At 47.3% G+C, this 18,505-nt stretch overlaps 2 protein-coding genes across 23 annotated transcripts in view; one reads left to right on the plus strand and one right to left on the minus strand.

Annotated features, from left to right (window-relative positions):
* Positions 1 to 466, minus strand: part of Cd6 (Cd6 molecule) — a 39,075-nt gene extending 38,609 nt beyond the window's left edge. For 8 of the 16 annotated variants that reach the window (XM_087640095.1, XM_087640035.1, XM_087640151.1 and 5 more), the window contains exon 1: positions 1 to 298. In XM_087640095.1, the coding sequence (XP_087496221.1) occupies positions 1 to 49 (49 nt within the window). In that variant the 5' untranslated portion in view covers positions 50 to 298. 16 annotated transcript variants of the gene reach the window in all.
* Positions 443 to 18,505, plus strand: part of Slc15a3 (solute carrier family 15 member 3) — a 26,622-nt gene continuing 8,559 nt past the window's right edge. Inside the window, exons 1-5 of one of the 7 annotated variants that reach the window (XM_087618434.1) lie at positions 445 to 560; positions 1,824 to 1,950; positions 9,091 to 9,406; positions 12,508 to 12,880; positions 17,696 to 17,991. In XM_087618434.1, coding sequence (XP_087474560.1) covers positions 12,722 to 12,880; positions 17,696 to 17,991 — 455 coding nt within the window. In that variant the 5' untranslated portion in view covers positions 445 to 560; positions 1,824 to 1,950; positions 9,091 to 9,406; positions 12,508 to 12,721. Of the gene's footprint in view, positions 561 to 1,823; positions 1,951 to 9,090; positions 9,407 to 11,839; positions 11,964 to 12,245; positions 12,881 to 17,695; positions 17,992 to 18,505 lie in introns of those variants that run through there. The other 6 variants (XM_087618229.1, XM_087618326.1, XM_087618277.1 and 3 more) reach the window with 6 other exon arrangements.

The raw sequence follows: 18,505 nt of genomic DNA on the forward strand, positions 1-18,505 counted from the left end.
CTGAGAGAACTGCTGTCAGCAATCCAGCGATCCCAAGGAAGAGCCACATGTCTGTTGCCGGCTCCAACTGCTACCCACGCCTGCCTGTAGGAAGTGCCATCCTGATTCGGTGAGGCAGTTGTGCCACCGACGGCTTGTCTCACCGTGCTGCCCTTTGTGTTCTTGTTCTCAGCGCCCTCTGTGCTACACACTCTCTCTCCTACACACAGGCCCAGCCTGTGAGTATCTCACGCCTCTACCTTCTGCTTGTGGTTTTGGTCTCCAGGAAGCCGGGCTGTTGTTACAGGGGTGCTGTTACAGGGGTGTTGAGCGGGGGAGCCCAAGCTGTCTTTCATAAGCCCACCAACCAAAGTGAACCCTGAGACTCACAGAGGCCCATGTCCAATGAGCACATCCCTGGGGGTCTTCCAAAAAAGACAAAGAGGCTGTGCCTTCTTTCTTTGAGACAAAGAGACAGTTCACTCCCAGAGATGCTCTAGTGTCTGGTGCTAGAAGAGTGAATTAATGCTTCCCTGCTGCCCCTCCCACAGAATCCAGCTCTCATGGGATTCGGTTCCAAGGTTTGTGTTCTCTTTGGGAATGTGGAGACTAAGAGGCAGGAGGATAGGGTCTTGATGGACATTCCTTTGCTTGTGTGTGTTGAGGGGTATGCCATGTGTGCAGTGTGTGTGCATGTGTTCATGAGCGTGTGTGCATGTTTGTGTGTGAGAAAGGATGCACAGGTGTGTATGGTATGTGTGTGGTGCCTGTATGCATGTGTGTGGTATGTATGTATGTGTATGTTGTGTGTGTGTGTGTTTGCGCGTGCGCACACGCTTGAAGCTGATGTCAGGAGTGGTCTTTAGTTCAACTGTTCTCTGTTTATTTATTGAGGTTGGGTCTCTCACTGAATCAAGAGCTCCCAATTCTACTAGTTTAGCTTACCCTGGGCCCCATCTCTGCCTCCCAGGTGCTAGGATTACAGGAGGCTGCCATACCTGCCAGGCTTTAATAAAGGTTCTGAAAGTCTGAGCTCTGCTTTTCATGCTTCTGTGGCAAACTACTGAGCCATTTCCCCAGTCCTGGGGAGACATAGAAAGGGTCTAAGCTTTTCCAAAAGAAACCCTAGAGAATAGGGGATCTAAGAGCAGGACTCCCCCACCTCCATGTGCCCCAAACCCAGGTGGAAGTTGCCCAGAGGTGCCAAAGAATCTGGATCCCACCGTTGAGGACTGTTGGCTGTTTATGTTATAAGGACTGGGCAGGAGGGCAGGCAGGTTCTCAGCAGATGGCCTCGCAGGGAGGCTGCTGGAGGAGGAAAAGATTCAGGGAGGAAAGGGCTGGAGTGGGAAGGGCCAGGCTACCTGGAAGTGCTGGGTAGTGCTAGGAAGTAGACTGTGTGCAGTTAGCTCACCAATGAGCTCCCCTTGGAGCACATAGTAGGTGTTAGACAAGTTTTGTTGAGAGAATGCGGGAATGGATAATTTGGCTCTCTAAGCAGAACTCTATATATAGAGTCTAGGAAGAGACTGGTTCCCCATTCCAGGCGTGCCTCCTAGACACGACATTTTCTGGTTCTCAACTTCCTTCATTCTAGCTTGTTTTCATTGTAATGGAGAGGATTTCTGCCACTGGTAGGAGGGTTCCACCAGCTGAGGGGATATTTGATGTGGCAAGTTGGGAAGCCATAGTGAATCAGGCCCCGCCCACAGTGAGACCCCGCCCAGCTCAGAGGGAGCGAGGGGCAGGAATGAGTTCTGGCACCGGCTGAGGGCGCCCTCTAGTGAAGAGTGTCTGGCAGAACAAAGGGGCCCGGGGCATATGCAGTATTGTCTGGCTTCCAGAGTCCACTCCACTCATCGCCGGAGGCTTGGAAGTGTGCAATCTTGGAGTCACTCCACCGGAAGAAAAGAGATGGAACAACTTCCCCGCTTTCAAGAGGCATAGAACTTACAAGAGTGAGATGGCTCGGTGGGTAAAGGCGCTTGCTGCCAAGCCTGATGGACTGAGTTCCATCCCTGGACCCACGGACCCGCACCACATGGTAGAAGGAGAAAACTTAACTTCTGGAAGTCTCCCTCTGACGACTGACTGACCCCCACGCATTCACCCACACAGACACGCAAAATCTAAAAAAAAATTAGTGGATCCAAAACTAGAATGGAAAGGAATTCTTCTCTAAATCCAAATGAAAGAGTAAAGACAAAGTGGGTGTTCCTGGGAGGGAACTGGGTACCTCAAGGCAGGACAGCAGAAGATGAGTGTTATTGTGGCTAGAAGGACATGATATACTCCAAGCCACTCCATGCTTGAAGTGAAGCCTAGAGCAGGAAGCTAGAAGATGTGTCCAGTTGGATGCTCAAACCAGTGAAGTCATATTTATTTTTAACTCTTAGAATCAAGACCTTTGGCTCTCAATTTGCAAAGGACACCAGTGACTCTCTGGGCTTGTGGAATGCAGGCATTTTCACTATCTCCCCACTGATCTTGGCCCAGCAAAATGAGGAAGGGATGGGTTTCTAAGCAGAAGGAAGAGAAACCCCACAGAAGTAGCCCAACCCCAAGCATTTGTCACGGCATGTGCACACCCCACTCCACACACACACACACACACACACACACACACACACACACACACACACACAAGGCAGGGTTGGTGAAGTGAATCGTAATGTGAAATTTAACATCATCATGGCTTCACAGAGACTAACGCTGAAACCCAGTCATCCATCCTGTGCTTTAAATGTGTCTTTCCCCACTTATGATTTTGTACTAACATGCATGGGTCATCTGGAACAGACTGGTTCATGGTTCCTTGAATTAAGAATTCTTTACCTCTTTCATATATCAATGCACTTTATTGCACAATATCAGGAAGTCAAAATCCCTATATCTCTGACCCCATCCAGGAGCTTCCGTTGCTGGGAATCTGTCTATATCATGGTGGCCAGAGTTTTCTAAGACTCAAGAGTTCTCACTTAAAAGCTACAGTTTCATCAGTAGCAACAACTACTGTGAGTTGTTTCCCTTGTTGTGACAGGCTTGCTGTCTTCCCTTCCAAAACACTGCCTGACAGTTTCTTCAGTCTGAACAACTATGGGTCTAAGAAAATTTAGCATTCCTTTCTTGGAGATTTATTTTATTAGTGTGTGTGTGTGTGTGTGTGTGTGTGTGTGTGTGTGAGAGAGAGAGAGAGAGAGAGAGAGAGAGAGAGAGAGAGAGAGAGAGAGTGCACACATGGGTGCGGTGCCCTTGAAGGCCTGAAGAAGACTTTGGATGCCCTGAAGCTAGCTAGAGCTACAGGAAGTTATGAGACACCTGCATGGGTGCTGGGAACTGGATTCCAGTCCTTTGCAAGAGGAACAAGCACTCCTAACCCTCTTAATGTCTCCGGTCCCCAAACATGGCATTCTTTAAAAAAGAAAAACAAATTTAGCCAGTTCAGCGGAAAAGTTCCAGAACAGAGAGTCGGGAGCGTGCATAGATGCAGCCACTGTGCACAGCACTCTGAAGTGCTTAGTACCTCTGTGCTCACTACTTCTGTGTCAACTTAACAGAAGCTACAGTCATTTGAGGGGAGGGAGCCTCAGCTGATAAGCTGCCTCCATAAGATTGGACTGTAGTCAAGCTCCTAGGCCATTTTCTTAATTAGTGAAGTAGGGAAACCTAGACAATTATGGGTGGTGCCACTCCCTGAGCCGATGGTGCTGGGTCCTATAAGAAAGCAGGCTGAGCAAGCCACGAGGAGCAATCATTCTTTTGTGGCCTCTGCACCGGCTCCTGATGCCAGGTACCTACCTGTCAAGTTCCTGCTTGGCTTCCCTCAATGAACTGTGATTCAGAATACATGCACCAAATAAGCCATTTCCTCCCCAAGTTGATTTTTGGTCACAGTGTTTCATCACAGAAGTAGTAACCTTAACTACAACAATCTTCTTCCTATTTTGTTACACATAATGTATGTAAAGATGTGTGCCCGTGGCCTGTAATTACTTTGTGTGTATGATGTATACGTGTGTATAGTTGAATGTATTTGCCCCCCCCTCTCTTTCTCTCTGTCTCCTCCTCCCTCCCTCCTTCCCTCCCTCCCTCCCTCCCTCCCTCCCTCCCTCTCCCCCCTCTCTGTATGTGTTTGTAAGAAGTGGAGGTCAATATCAGGTGTCTTGCTCAGTTTCTCTACACCTGACTTTTCTAGACGAAAAAAGGTCTCTCACTAAACCCAGAGCTCACCAATTCTGCTAGTCTGGCTGGCCAGCAAGCCCTGAGGATCCTGTCTCCACTTCCCCAGCTCTGGGAATAAGACAGCATGGTCCCATACCCATTTTTTATGTAGTTTCTGAGGTCTCCAACTTGGCTTCTCATGTTTGCATTGCAAGAGTTTCACCCTCTTTCCAGGCCCTGGGGTGGTGGCTTTCTGATATAAACAGTGCTACTATTTCTCTGAGGACATCAAGTAAACCCAGCTGTCACCCCTATTTTCTCACTCCGTGTAGGAGTGTTTAATCCAATGGCTACAGGGATTTTTTTGAGATTGCCACATATTTGACTCTGTGATAATCAAAACCTCACAGCCACAACACAATGAGCTCTGGGAAATTAGGGGCAATGTCACCCACCAATGTACTTAGAAAATGCTTTGATTTATGACTTTTTTTTCCTGTAACTGTGAAAATTTCCATGTTGAAACTGTTTCCATGTTGAAACTTGTTATTTGGGGTGACTTGAATCCATATTTCCTACCATGGTCACTAAAAGTCAGCTTAAGAATGAACTATCTCGGCCAGGCATTGGTGGTGGCACGCGCCTTTAATCCCAGCACTGGGAGGCAGAGGCAGGCAGATCTCAGAGTTTGAAGCCAGCCTGGTCTACAGAAGACTAAGTTCCAGAACAACCAGGGCTATACAAAGAAACTGTATACAAAGAAACTGTCTCAAAAACCAGATGGGGCAGGGAGAGGGAGAGGGAGAGGGAGAGGGAGAGGGAGAGGGAGAGGGAGAGGGAGAGGGAGAGGGAGAGGGAGAGGGAGAGGGAGAGGGAGAGGGAGAGGGAGCAATGTGTTTTACAAGTATGAGCATCTCAGTTTGGATCCCCAGAACTCACTGTAAATGTCAGGTGGTGGTGGCAGCCTGCTTGTAATTTCAGCTTTAGTGGACAGACTTATAAGATCTCAGAGTAAGCTGGCTATTAAGAGGAGCCATATTGGTGAGCTCTGGGATTGATTGAGAGACCCTGCTTCAGTGAGTGAGAACCATGCAGAATGAGTCCCAGCATCAACCTTAAACCTCTACATGCAAGAGCACTATCCCCTAATATGCCCCCCCCCATTCATGCCTACAAACATGCATAATGCACACACTCACAGAAGAAGAAAATGATAAATTACCTCTTATCCCAGTTGAGGGCACAGCTGTGTTTTGCACTAACAGTCTGCACGTGGCGTCACCATTGCCCACATCCACGTCAATGGCTCTCTGTAACTTCCCATCTGGGCATTTGAACCTTAGATCACAAGTCCAATGGTGAGGTCACACACAGTTATACCCTAACCCTTCTTCTGCCATTCCCTGGGTCAGTGGTTCTCACCTTGTGGGTCACACAGAGGCTGAATGACCCTTTTACAGGGGTCTTCTCCTTAGACCATCGGAAAACACAGATATTTGCATCACAATTTATAACAGTAGCAAAATTACAATTGTGAATTAGCAACAAAAGTAATTTTATGGTTGAGGGTCACCATGACATGAAGAGCTGCATTAAAGGTGCCGCATTAAGAAGGCCGAGAACCAATGGCCTAGGTTTCCATAACGTATGACCACAGACCTGATGATTTCAACAGCAGAGACTTAGAGGCATCAACCAGCAGATACTTATCTACTCCATCCACTTATCTACAGGAGAATGACTTTTGCCTCTCGGAATGTTGTACCTGGAGGCATTTTCAATGATCACAACAAACATCTGTGCTGTTTAATGTCCTCCCAGGATCCACCCAGCTCCTGGAGCTGTTGAAAAGGAGTGTAAACTTTAATAGGTGGAGGTTGCAGCCTACAGAGATTGTCACTATCATCTGTTAGCATTTAGAATCACTTAGGAAACATACCTCTGGCATGGTTAGGAGGGTGTTTCCAGAATGGTTTAACTGAGCAGGAAAGACCGACTTTGAATGGGCGTCACTATTCCTTAGGCTAATGTCTGGACCTGAATTAAAAGCGCAAAAGGGACTGAGTACCAACATTCATCCCTTCTGCTTCTTGACTGCAGACAAAAAGTAACCAGCTGTCACTTTCCTGCTACCTTGCCTTCTTGCCATGGTAGAGTGTAGACAGTACCCGCAAACTACAAACCAAAACAACCCCGTCCTTAAGTTGCTTTGGTTGGGTGTTTTGTCAACAGCAATAATAAAAGAAGCTCATACAAAGGTCTTCTGGTCATAAGGAGTGCCCTGTGACAGGGGACTATCCTGGCTTAGCTTAGCTAGAGTCCCTAAAAAGGGATTCTTCAATTGACAGATTGTCCAAATCAGTTGCGCTCTCCATGTCTGTAGGGGACTGTCTTGAGTGTGAATAGACGGAGAAGGGCCTAGCCCACTGTGGGTGGCACCATTCCCTGGGAAGGTGGTCCTGGGCTGTATGAGAAAAATATTTTTTTATCCTCTTCCATGACTTCTTTGTCTTTTTGCCTATATCCTGCCTTTCTTTGCCATCTAATGTTACCATTTCTTGATTTCTGCTCTGTTATTCTATATATACACTCACAGCTATTGCATATATACATGTATGAATTATAGGCTAAGATCCACATACGAGGGAGAACATGTGGTTTTTTTCTTCTTGAGTTAGGGTGACCTCATTTAATATTATACTTTCTAAGTCCACCCATTTTCCTGAAAATTTCATGACTCCATTTGTTTTGGAGCCGAATAACTTTCCATTTTATATGCACACCATTTTTCATTATCCATTCGTGTGTTGATAGACACCTAGGTTGGTTCTATTTTCTTGCCATCAGAAACAGAGCATCAATAAACACGGGTAAGCCGATATCTCTAATAGGTTACGGAGATCTCTGTGTGCATGCCGCAGGAGGGCAATAACTGGGTGATTTGGCACTTCTTTTAATTTTCTGTCCAAACTCATTCCCACAGTGGCTACATTAGTTTGCATTCTCACCAGCAGTAGGTTTCTCCCCTCCCCCACATCCTCTCCAACAATCTATTGACAGATTTCTTGTTGGCGGCCATTCTGACTGGGGTGAGTGGTATTTTAAGGCGGTTTAATTTGTGTTTATCGGATGACTGGGAGTGTAGAACACTTCCCAAAACAGTTCTTGGCTTTCCACGTTCCTTCCTTTGAAAAACGTTCATTTCACTAGCTCGCCTAGTATTTCACTAGTTTCACTTAGTTTCTTGATTTCTGCGGTTCTTTGTAAATTCTAAGTATCGTCCCCAAAATGCAGTTCATAATACTTTCTCCCATTCCTTGGGCTGTCTGTTTGCTCTGCTGATGGCTTCCTTTGCTGCTGTCTGATGATACTTCAGATTTGCTGCTGTGCTACTGGTGTTCTGCTCAGAAAGTTCTTGCCTACCCCAATGCCACAAAAATGCTTCCTATGTTTTCACCTAGAAGTGTGAGCATTTGGAGATTTAGATCAATATCTTTGATCCATTGCTGACTGGGTTGTTTTTAATGTAGGATTAAAATTTTGAATATAATTTCATTATTCTGTAGGTGAATATCAACTGTCATATTAATTTTTGTTGATATTGCCATAAAAATGTAACTGATAGACAAACTGTAAAATCTAAGAGAAATTCCATAACCTCAATAGTCATTCTAGCTTTATAGAAGTTAATGGAGATGTATATAGTTCGAGATGAACTGTTCTAGTTTAATTTCTTGAACTGTGACAAAATACCACCCCCAAAGCAGCTTAGGGGACAAAACCAGTTTTGGGGGCTCACAATTCCATGTTACAGTTTATCATAGTGGAGAGGTCATAGTGGAGAGGTCATAGTGGCGGAAGCTCAGAGCAGGCATTCATACCATATCCACAGTCAAGAGCAGAGAAATACAAATGAATTGAAGCTTGCTTGCTTGTTTGCTTAATTGATTGTGTTTAGCTTGGTTTCTCTATTCTTATGGAGTTACAGACACCCTGCGTAGGGAATGGCACCACCCACAATGAACCAGAACTTCCCACATTGTTTTACTTACAAGATAATCCCCACAGAAAAGCCTACAGGCCAACCCTTTGTAGACACTCCCTCTTGGAGACTCTCTCCCCAAGCGATTCAAGTCTTGTCAAGTTGACATAGGTAACCATCACACTAATTAAGGTATAGACATGTATTGGCCCTCTAATACATGCCAGCCGCAGGACTAAGTTATCTCATTTTAATGCTTACAAAGAAGTCTAATGTAAGTATGGTTCTCCTGTAGTTTTCAGATAATAAACTTAAAGGATCGACTGTAAAGGGTTCTGACTGTGCCTGTTTTCAAGTTGGTCAACTCCAGAGTTTGTTCTCTTGGAGCGGATGGGCATGTCTCTAGGTGCTGAAGCACAGAAAAGAAAATGTAACCCCTGCTCCCCAAAGTATCTAATCCTCTTAAGAAATAGATGAGCAGACAGCGTGAGTCATTGTGGGCGTTCTGAGGGGTAACCCAACCTCCCTGGAGAAATTAGGGAGACTTTTAAGGAAAGGAAACTACGGAGCCAAGTCGTGGGGGACCATAGTAATGATTCACGGAAAGTTCTAGGCTTTCCATGGGTCAAGATGCAGGTGAATTGGAGCTGGAAGCTGGGTAGACGGTAGAGTGAGCCAGGAAGTGTAGAAAGAGGAGAGAGAGAGAGGTGAAGCTCTGGGTGGGCACAGGAGGGTTCACCAAGGTTGAACAATGGAGTTCTAACTAGTCCAAACACCAGAGAGGAACCTGAGGCTTGACTATCAGCTCTTGTTCCATTCACTAGAGCCATCCAGTCCTCCTAGTGGTGGTGGGAGGGAGTAAAGCCAAGTCTCTAAAGCTTGTCCTGTGGCAACAAAGAGCTGCATTCTGTTACTTGCACCCCCAAGAATGGGCGTGTTCATTCCCTTCCCTTCCCTTTTACGCCCAGGAACTCAGAATCCTCATGCTCCAGGCTGGTAGGAACTGGAGTCACAGGATACACCATCATGCCCAGTGCCATGGTTTTCTTTGTTTGCTGCTTTTGATTTCTCTAAGCACAAGAGAAAGTGTTCTCTTCCTGGATCCCTGAAGATGACTGGCAACAAGTGAGTGTTACACTTTGTCTGTGGCTTCTGGATCGGCATTTGTCACCTCTGCCTACCTCCATGGCTGATGAAGGAAGGAGTTGGGTCTTATGTGACTTGAGCTTCATTGACACATCTTGGTGTCAGAGGATCCTGAAATGTCCTCCAAGAGAAGAAGGGGTGAGCTGTTGGGAATGGCCTCTTCTGTCCCTGTCTCTGCCTCTTTCTTTCTCTCTCTGTCCCCCTCCCCTTTCTATGTAGGCCAAGTTGGCTCTGAACATAGAGATCCACCTGCCTCTGCCTCCTGAATTCTGGGGTTAAAAGTATGTGCCTCCATTCCCGGCCTTGCCTTTGTCTATCTTAGTCAAATTATATTACCCCTCTCTACAGTGAATCATATGTGTCCATGGATTCTTCTTCTCTGTCACAGCTGGGCTTCTGCCCTGATATAAAGTGCTAAAAACTGGGATGAAAGGCTGGAGAGACGGCTCAGACATTTAGAGTCCTGGCTGCTTTGCCAGAGAAAAGGTTTGGTTTGTTTCCCAGCGCCCACATGATAGCTCACAACTGTCTTTCACTCTAGCTCCAATGAATGTGATACCCTCTTCAGACCTCTGAGAGGACCAGGCTCTCATGTGGTAAACATACATACATACATACATGCAAAACATTCACACACATAAAATAAAAAATAAATACATCTCTAAAAATAAATGAATGAATAAAACCCAGGCTTGGACTGTAGTTCAATTTGTAGAGTGGTAACCCTGCATGCCCAAGGTCCAGAGTTTAATTACCAGCCCCACATATACTGGGCATGAGGACAAACACCTACAGTCCCAGTACTCTAGAGGTGGAGGTGGGAAGATCAGAAGTTCAAGGCCATCCTTGGATACACAGTCTGAGTTACAGACCAACCTGGCCTACACTGAGACCTTGTCTCAAAAACCAAGCAAAAGGGGAGTTGAGAGTTAAAGAGCACTGGCTGCTCTTCCAAAGGACCCAGTTCAATTCCCAGCACCCACATGGCAGTTCACAACTGTCTGTGACTCCAACTCCAGGGGCTCTGCAACCCTCACACAGACATACACGCAGGCAAAACACTAATGCACATAACATAAAAATCAATACATATGCAAACAAAATAATAAAACAAAGTTACACACACAAGTTTAAAGCCCAGGTGTTTGCTGGTGACTCTGGTTTTTAGCAAAGGTGTCTATTTTAGCTTCTAGCTTTCTGATGTCGTCCTTTCTGCCGCTTAAGTCACCCTCATTCTTTTATTCTTTTATTCAACCAATACTTAACGAATGGCTGCCATTGCTAAGCACTGGGAAGTACTAGGAAGGGTTGACGAATGGTTCTCAAATGTCTCTGCCCCACTAGTGTGAGTCCTTTCCCGCCAGGGGCAGAGCATAAAACAGTAACTGAGCCATGGAGATTGAATGAGACAGTGTGGCCTGCTGCATGTGATGGTGAAAATCCCGTGGGGAAGCTTCTAACCTCAGACGGCTAAGATCAGTACGCCGGGCCGGATCTGTGACGGCCATAGGCCATGTGAAGGATTTGGTAGTCCCAGGTATTCCTTCACAGATCTAGAGACAACCGCAGTAGGAGTGGGAAGGGAGGTGAGAAGTGACTGGATCCTGCTATCTGAGCTCCGGGAAGGCCCCGGGAGTGATCTTTACACCGACACCTAAATCAAGAGAAAGTAGACTCGTGAAGGGCTTGAGGAAGAGTCTATCTGGACAAGAGACAGCAAAGCAAGGCGCCTTGCCAGCCGAAGGACTTAGCCTGGGAGGTAAGCAGAAAGATCAGCAGACCATACTCAGTGGGTTGAGATCTAGACAGAGGTAAGGGTCAGAGCCCTTTGAACATTTAGGTCAAGAAGTGACTGGCTCATCTTTATTTTCCTATAAGGCACCAGAGGGATCTGAGTAAGGGGTCACTGTGATTTAGTCTGAGGTCAGTGCCCCTGTCAATCTTGTGGCTCCCATATGGCGCCACTTCCTTCCCCTCTGTTGCTTTTGCAATGCAAAGTGCATGCCAGTATTTCCCTTGAAACAGGCTGTGGTGAGCCCTGGAGCTCAGATAGCAGGATCCAGTCACTTCTCACCTCCCTTCCCACTCCTACTGCGGTTGTCTCTAGATCTGTGAAGGAATACCTGGGACTACCAAATCCTTCACATGACCTATGGCCGTCACAGATCCGGCCCGGCGTACTGATCTTAGCGTCACCATTCCTTTTAGGTTGAAGGATCCGGACCTTCCTCCAAACATGGTTCCCTAAGCAGAAGATACCCCTCAGTGTCTGCCTGCCCCATCTAAAGTCCCCAGCTACAGCGATAATCAAACTCTAGCGGAGGAGGATGCTGCTTTAGGATGGGAAGGGAAACGGGTTGGAGTGAAACTGAAAGGAAGGCTCCCTTCCTGTCCCTGGGAAAGCCGGCTGATCGGCTAAGAGGGCCGACAACAGCCCAGAAGAAGGGAGATTTTTGGAAAGCTGAATGAGAAGGGACCCTGTGACCCACAGACTTTCATTTCTCCTAAATACTGGGTGACGTAGGCAGCCACAGGACCAGTGAAAAGGGGAAGCCCAGAGTTTCTTAAGCTGAAAAGGGGACAGAGACTAAGCTGGGAGGGAGAGCCAGAGGGGACTCAGGGAGGAAGAGAAGCAGTCAGGCAAAGAGTGCTGTGTGGAGGAGGTGGCAGGGCCAGGGGAGACACTGAGGCCCAGGTGATAAGAGAAGGGGACAACGGTTGAGAAAGGGCAACCAAAGGGGGAGACTAGCAGGAAGGGGGGAGGGGATAGAGAAGTGGAGCAAGCAGGATGGTTGGGTGGCGTTGGGAGGGTAGACTAGGCCAGAGTGGAGGAAGGAGAGAAGACGACTAGGTAGAAAGCACGGGGTAGATGAACAAGAACTGGGAGTGGAAGGAGAGGGTGAAGAATTAAGGTGGAGATAGAAACTAGGTTGCAAGGAGAGGAACCTGAGGGAAAAAGAGGAGACAGGGTTGAGAAAAGAGGGCAATCGGGGTTAAGAGAGAAGAGGGGAGGACAAAGGAAAGAGTCTGGGTCACGGAGACAGGAAGCCCACGATGTCCGCACTTCGCGCCGAACAGCAGCCAAGCAGATCCGGAGAGAGGCAACCACTGGTGGCTCAAGGCCGGTGGGGGCCCCGACGGTGGAGGCGGACAGCAGCTGCTGCGGTGCTGCTAGTGGAGATGCTGGAACGCGCTGCCTTCTTTGGCGTCACCTCCAACCTCGTGCTCTACCTCAACAGCTTGAACTTCAACTGGGATGGTGAGCACGCGTCGCGGGCCACACTCCTCTTCTTAGGCGCCTCCTACCTGCTGGCTCCGGTGGGAGGCTGGCTGGCCGACGTGTACCTGGGCCGTTTCCTTGCTATTTCGCTCAGCCTGCTGCTCTACCTGGCTGCCACTGGCTTGTTGCTCACCACCATCACCGACGATGGCCGCAGATCCTTCTGTGGAGAGATGCCCGAGTTGCCACTGAAACCTGCCTGTCCATCCGCAAACTGCCAAGGCTCCTGGTCCAGCCCCTACTGCGCGACCACCCTCTACTTAGTGTTGCTTCTCTTGGCGCTGGCTGCCAGCTCCGTCAGGAGCAACCTCACCTCGTTCGGGGCCGACCAGGTGAGTGTCCAGAGTTATTGTGCCACGGAGGCCAACGGGGACTGGAAATCCTGAGATCGAGGTTCTAGCATCCAGAGGGACCTCAGGCAAACCACTTCCCCTCTCTATTTACATCGGTTTCCTTATATGAAAACAGATGGGCTGCTCACTCGAGAGTCATGTAGGAGCCTCAGTAGGATTAACCACAGTCCCATGGCCCTCTGAGCCATGCCCCATGCCCCAGGCCTATTGGCTTTTTTTTTTTTTTTTTTGAAGACAGGGTCCCATCATTCCATGCTGGCCTCCAACTCGATTTGTGCCTGTGGAGAGCTATGAACTCCTGAACCTCCTGCCTCTTCCTCCTGTGCTGCCACGTCTGCCTCAGAGGTGTGTGTGTGTGTGTGTGTGTGTGTGTGTGTGTGTGTGTGTGTGTGTGTGTTTGTCTATCTGTCTGTCTGGTTTTAACATAAGGTCATACTTCTGTAACCCAGATTGATCTAGAATCATTAAGGAGCCCAGGTTGCCCTCATATTTGTGGCTATGGCCCTGACTCATACTCCTAAGTGCTAGGATTTCAAAGGTGAGCCATCATCATGCCTAGTTGCTTTTCGTGTTTTAACTTGGTTCTCTTAACTATCCCCCAGGTGGGTAGTGTTGTAGCCCCTCAAATTACTTCTGATGACAGAGATCAGGTCATGAGAGACGGTGAAGCAGCTGAGTCTCGGGTCCCAGTTTGAGCCCTGTCTGAATGTGTCACTGGTACTTGGGTGCTGGTGCAGGAGCCAGCCAGCCTTTCCTCATCCAGCAGCACTAGATAAAGTCTCGCTGACATGGCTCTGTTTTGGGCAGCTGTGCACAAATAGGAGAGTTGATAATAAATACAATAGTAAAGGATATTGTTAAAACAACCACACGCTGTGTGAACAATCACAGGCAGAATTCAGAAACAGACAGCCGTGGGAAAGATGAGGAATCCAGGGAAGGGGAGGGCAGCTGATAGCGGCAGTGGGATCAGGCTGCTGGGTGAATTGTACATCTCTCTAATTTACTTTGTTTTCCTCAAAAACACTCAACAAGGTAGAGTTGTAAATGAGTTGTCTTCTGGCCGGCATCCACAACCCAGCACCCACCACTGGGACTGGAGTCCTTACTGAGGATTTCCCTTTTTAATAGCATGTGTTGTATTTGCTTATGTGTGTTTGTGTCTTTGCAAGCATACGTGCACGTATGTGAGCAGGTGCATAGGAGAGGTCCACAGAAGGCTCTGGGTCCCTTGGAGCTTGAGTTACAGGCATTTGTGAACAACCTGAGACCAGGAGATTCCCAATACTCACTGAGAGGAATGTTCCTCCTTCTGTTAACTTTACTCTTTGATTGATATCACACTACTTACCCACTCCCAGTTGCCCTGAAACCTTGGCTTAGATAGGGGTGGCCACCTATCAACAGGGGCTAGCAGGCAAGTAACAAACATACTCCATGAAACTGAATACAAAGGAAAGTTTATTGTTATCGAGGGTGCCACAAGGGATGGCAGGCTGGGAAGTGGCTGTTATGCTGCTTACAGCACAGGGTAATGATGAAATGATGCGTGGGTCTCCATTTGGTTAGAATGAGTCTCTTTGTGGGCATTTCCTGGCATGTGATTTGTGCCCCATGAAAGAAGACAGCTCAGATTGGTGGTGTACAGTTCTGGGAGATTAGCAGAAGGTGCTATATATAGAATTTTCTGTTGGGTAATATTAACTATGTAAATGAGTGCCTTGCAAATCTAGGTAGTTCCTGTTGATCAAAATTCAGCCCCAATCAGGTTACATCTCTGCCACTAGCAGTTGGGATTCCTGGACCAAGCTTGTGAACATTTTCTAAAGGAGATCATCTCTGCCTCCTGCCCTCTCATCAGTCATCTTTCCGCCATACTTCCAAAGGCCTCAGCTACTAAGCATCTCTTCTCTTCTTCCTTCTGGTGGAAGAGCTGGTTGCCCTGACAACAGACCACTGAGTCTATCTGTGTAACATCCACGACTTTACTCAGTGAGTCATCTCTTGAGTTCAGTCATTGTTATTCTAACAGAAAATCACTCTGTATACGATAAATATTATTTCTGTGTTGGAAACCATCAAGCAAATTCATTGTGCTGGAATTCTTGAATCTAAGCCCGTGGGGGGCTTCAAACCAGACTTGGGTTGAAGGGCTCCTTTCCCTTCCCACATCCCTGTGATTTTTGCTGTCTTTGTGTCCTAGGATAGTGTAGACCTGGACTACCCTGAGGCAGCATAGACTTCGTTGGATTCGAGTTCTTTAGAGACGGCTCTAATGTAGTGGAGAGATGGTGGGGCCGCAGGATTGGGCATAGCCGAGCACAGGACAGGCTGCTGTAGCGATTGGGACATTAAATAGTCAGTCTAGGGACATGGGGAGTCTGGCGCCATCTGGAAAAGAGCCATGCCTAGGAGCTGCGAATTCAGCACACTTGCTGATGTCAGGAAGGGCCATCCATCATTCTCCACAAGGTATTCGCTTGTGCTAGAAGGACTCATTTATACCCTGCGTAGGCTGCCTGGTCTCTCCCTTCCAGTCACGCTTGTCATGTGTACTTACCTTCAATTAATAAATGGAAGTGGCTGTTCATAATGGGGTGTGTTCAACTTTCCGCTTGAAGGTCCAGGCAGGGATTCTCCACAAGCTGGCATGGCTATGCCTCCCCCACCCCCCCTTTCATTGGCCAAGGGTACCTTATAGAATCCCCAAGGCAGTACAATTTTAAGAACATCTGTACGGATTATAGCTTTACATTTAGATAAGGAGAAAAACATTTATCTCTTCCTCGGCATAACAGCTGCAAGGAAAGCATGGGAGAATCCTCTTAGTAAGTGGAAATATATATTCCATGTTTGGAAAGGGTGGAAGGATAGTGATGGATTCTGAGATTTGGTGGTTATTGGAGCATGGCTGTTAGCCAGACCTGATATGGCAGGCCTGGAATCCTAGGTACTTGGGAGGATTGGGAAGGAGGCTGGTAAACTCTCCATTAGTTACAGAGTGAGTTCAAGATCAGTCTCTACTACTTAGTGAAAATGTGTTTCAAAATAAAAGTCAAAGAGGGATGGGGATGTATCTCAGTGACAGAGCACATGTGTAGCACGTTTGAGGCCCAAAGCTGGACCTTCAGCACGGAAGGGAAAGGACAAAGGGGTAAGATTACATACATGCTACAAAAACACGAGGATCCGAGGTGGGATCCTAGAAGCCCTGTCAAAAGCACAGTGTAAACACACATGCCTGTCACCCCAGTGCACATGCACACATAGATAAACCTCAGCGCATGCATTCACATGCACACACTCATGCTTGTGCATGAACGCACATGCATATATGCACAAATACACAATGCATGCACACGCATAGATAAACCTCAACATACTTGCACACGCACACACATATGCAGACACACAGATAAACCCCAACACACATGTGCGTGCATCTGTACACACACACATGAACACACACACACACACACACACACACACACACACACACACGCATAGATTCATTTGAGAAGTGACCCTCAGTTCTTATGACTTTTTAAAAATGCAGGGGCCTGGATCTTTCTTCTGAGCTATTGAATCAAAATCTAGGGGTCATGGTCTGGGAATGCAGCCAGTACAGCTAGCCAGAGACAGGAAGCCAGAGTGGGAGGATCCACTGTAGATTGACCTAAATCCTGGGGTGAGGTCTGACCTTGCTAAGGGGTCTGTGAAAGATGCTTTTCCATAAGATTGGAGCCTGCTCTGGGCGCTATGCATTTAGAACCACTTCCACCCACCTGCTCTGTTTCTCCAGCTTTGTTTGAACGTGGATAGAAGGGAGGGAGGCACATCAGAGGGGCAGACTTCCATGCAGTATCAGGATGCAACTCAAGCTGCAGGCAAAATTCTACATCAGTCTCAGTCTAATCTTTCACTAGCCAGCCAGGGTCACAGTGAATAGTGTGGAATGAACGGAGACTTCTATTTTGCTGATAGAAAAAAGAAAGCAATACACAGTATGGGCCATTCGAAGACAAAGGAACAAATCAACCAGAAGTGAACAGATCAGCTTTGAAGACATTTGTTGTATGTCCTAGTTGGTGACAATGAAAAAACAAATGTGTGTCATGAGCATATTAAAAACAGCTGTGTGCAAGTGTTTGAGCTGTTAACTGGCTCTCTATTCACGGATGGGAGAGATTGCTCAGCAATTAACATGCTCAAGGTGCAAGTATCAAGACCAGAGCCTGAACTCCCAGAACCTGCACGGATTGTCACTGGACTTGGTGGCCCACCTGGAATTGCAGCCTTGAGAAGCAGAGATAGGATCCCAGAACAACCTGGCTAAGGAGACCAGCCATGTTGATGAGCTCTGGGTTTGATTGAGAGACCCTACCTCATTGAATAAGGCAAACTAGCAAATTGAGGACAATTCCTGATATCAGGTCTCAGATCTCCATATGTACTTCCACACGTGTGCATGAACACCCTCAGGACATGTGTGCAAACATGCATACAAGCAAACATGTGTGAACATGTATGAATGAGTGTATGAACATATATATAATACATGTATATTACATATTACATATAATATATGTATATTATATGTGATATATAATATATGTGTATTATATATTATATAATATATGTATATTGTATATTATATACGTATATTATATATATTATATATATATGAGATTAGCAGTGTGCTTACTTGCTGACCCCAGAAGCATCCGTGCGGGATGTATGTGTACAGAGGACCTCCTGGGTCCTCCCTCACTCTCCTCCTTGGCTGAATGGCAGGTGATGGATCTCGGCCGTGATGCCACCCGCCGCTTCTTCAACTGGTTCTATTGGAGCATCAATCTGGGTGCCATTCTGTCCCTGCTGGTGGTGGCCTTCATCGAACAGAACATCAGCTTCCTACAGGGCTACAGCATCATCGTGGGCCTCGTGGGCCTGGCATTCTTCATTTTTCTCATCGCCACACCCGTCTTCATCACCAAGCCCCCAACAGGCAGCCAAGTGTCATCTATGCTGAACCTTGCATTCCAAAACTGCTGTCCCGGGTGGCAGTGGTGGCGGAGGCCCTCTTCCAGGTAACAAGGGGCAAAAGTAGCTGCCAAGCACCACCCCATGGGGGTGGGGACAAGTCCAACTTGCTGGCTTTCTGGTTCGGCTTCAGGGCTGACACTGAATGAGTCCTTCTTTACTGTGGGTCGGAGCCACTATGACTGGGGATGGTGGTTAAACTGAAAATGATGGGGGTGCCAGTGCCGATGTTGTTGGTTATGGGTGATTCCTTAACTAGAAATCATAAGGACAGGGCTGTGGGGACAGCCTAATCAGTAAAGTGCTTGCCTTCCAAGTACTATGAGAACCGGAGTTCTATCCCCCACCCCCCCAGGACTTGCTGAACACCCTTCTTAGCTTAATTCTTGAGCTGCAGGCCACTGAGATCATCTCAAAGAAGGCAGACAATATTCCTAAAAAATAAGACTCAAGGTTCCAATGTTATTCTCTGGCTTCTCCATGCATATGCACACATTTGCACCTGTGTAAACACACACACACACACACACACACACACACACACACACAATGGCTTGAGAG

This window comes from Rattus norvegicus, chromosome 1 (assembly GCF_021556685.1).
Source record: "Rattus norvegicus strain SHRSP/BbbUtx chromosome 1, alternate assembly SHRSP_T2T, whole genome shotgun sequence".
NCBI classification, from domain to species: domain Eukaryota; kingdom Metazoa; phylum Chordata; class Mammalia; order Rodentia; family Muridae; genus Rattus; species Rattus norvegicus.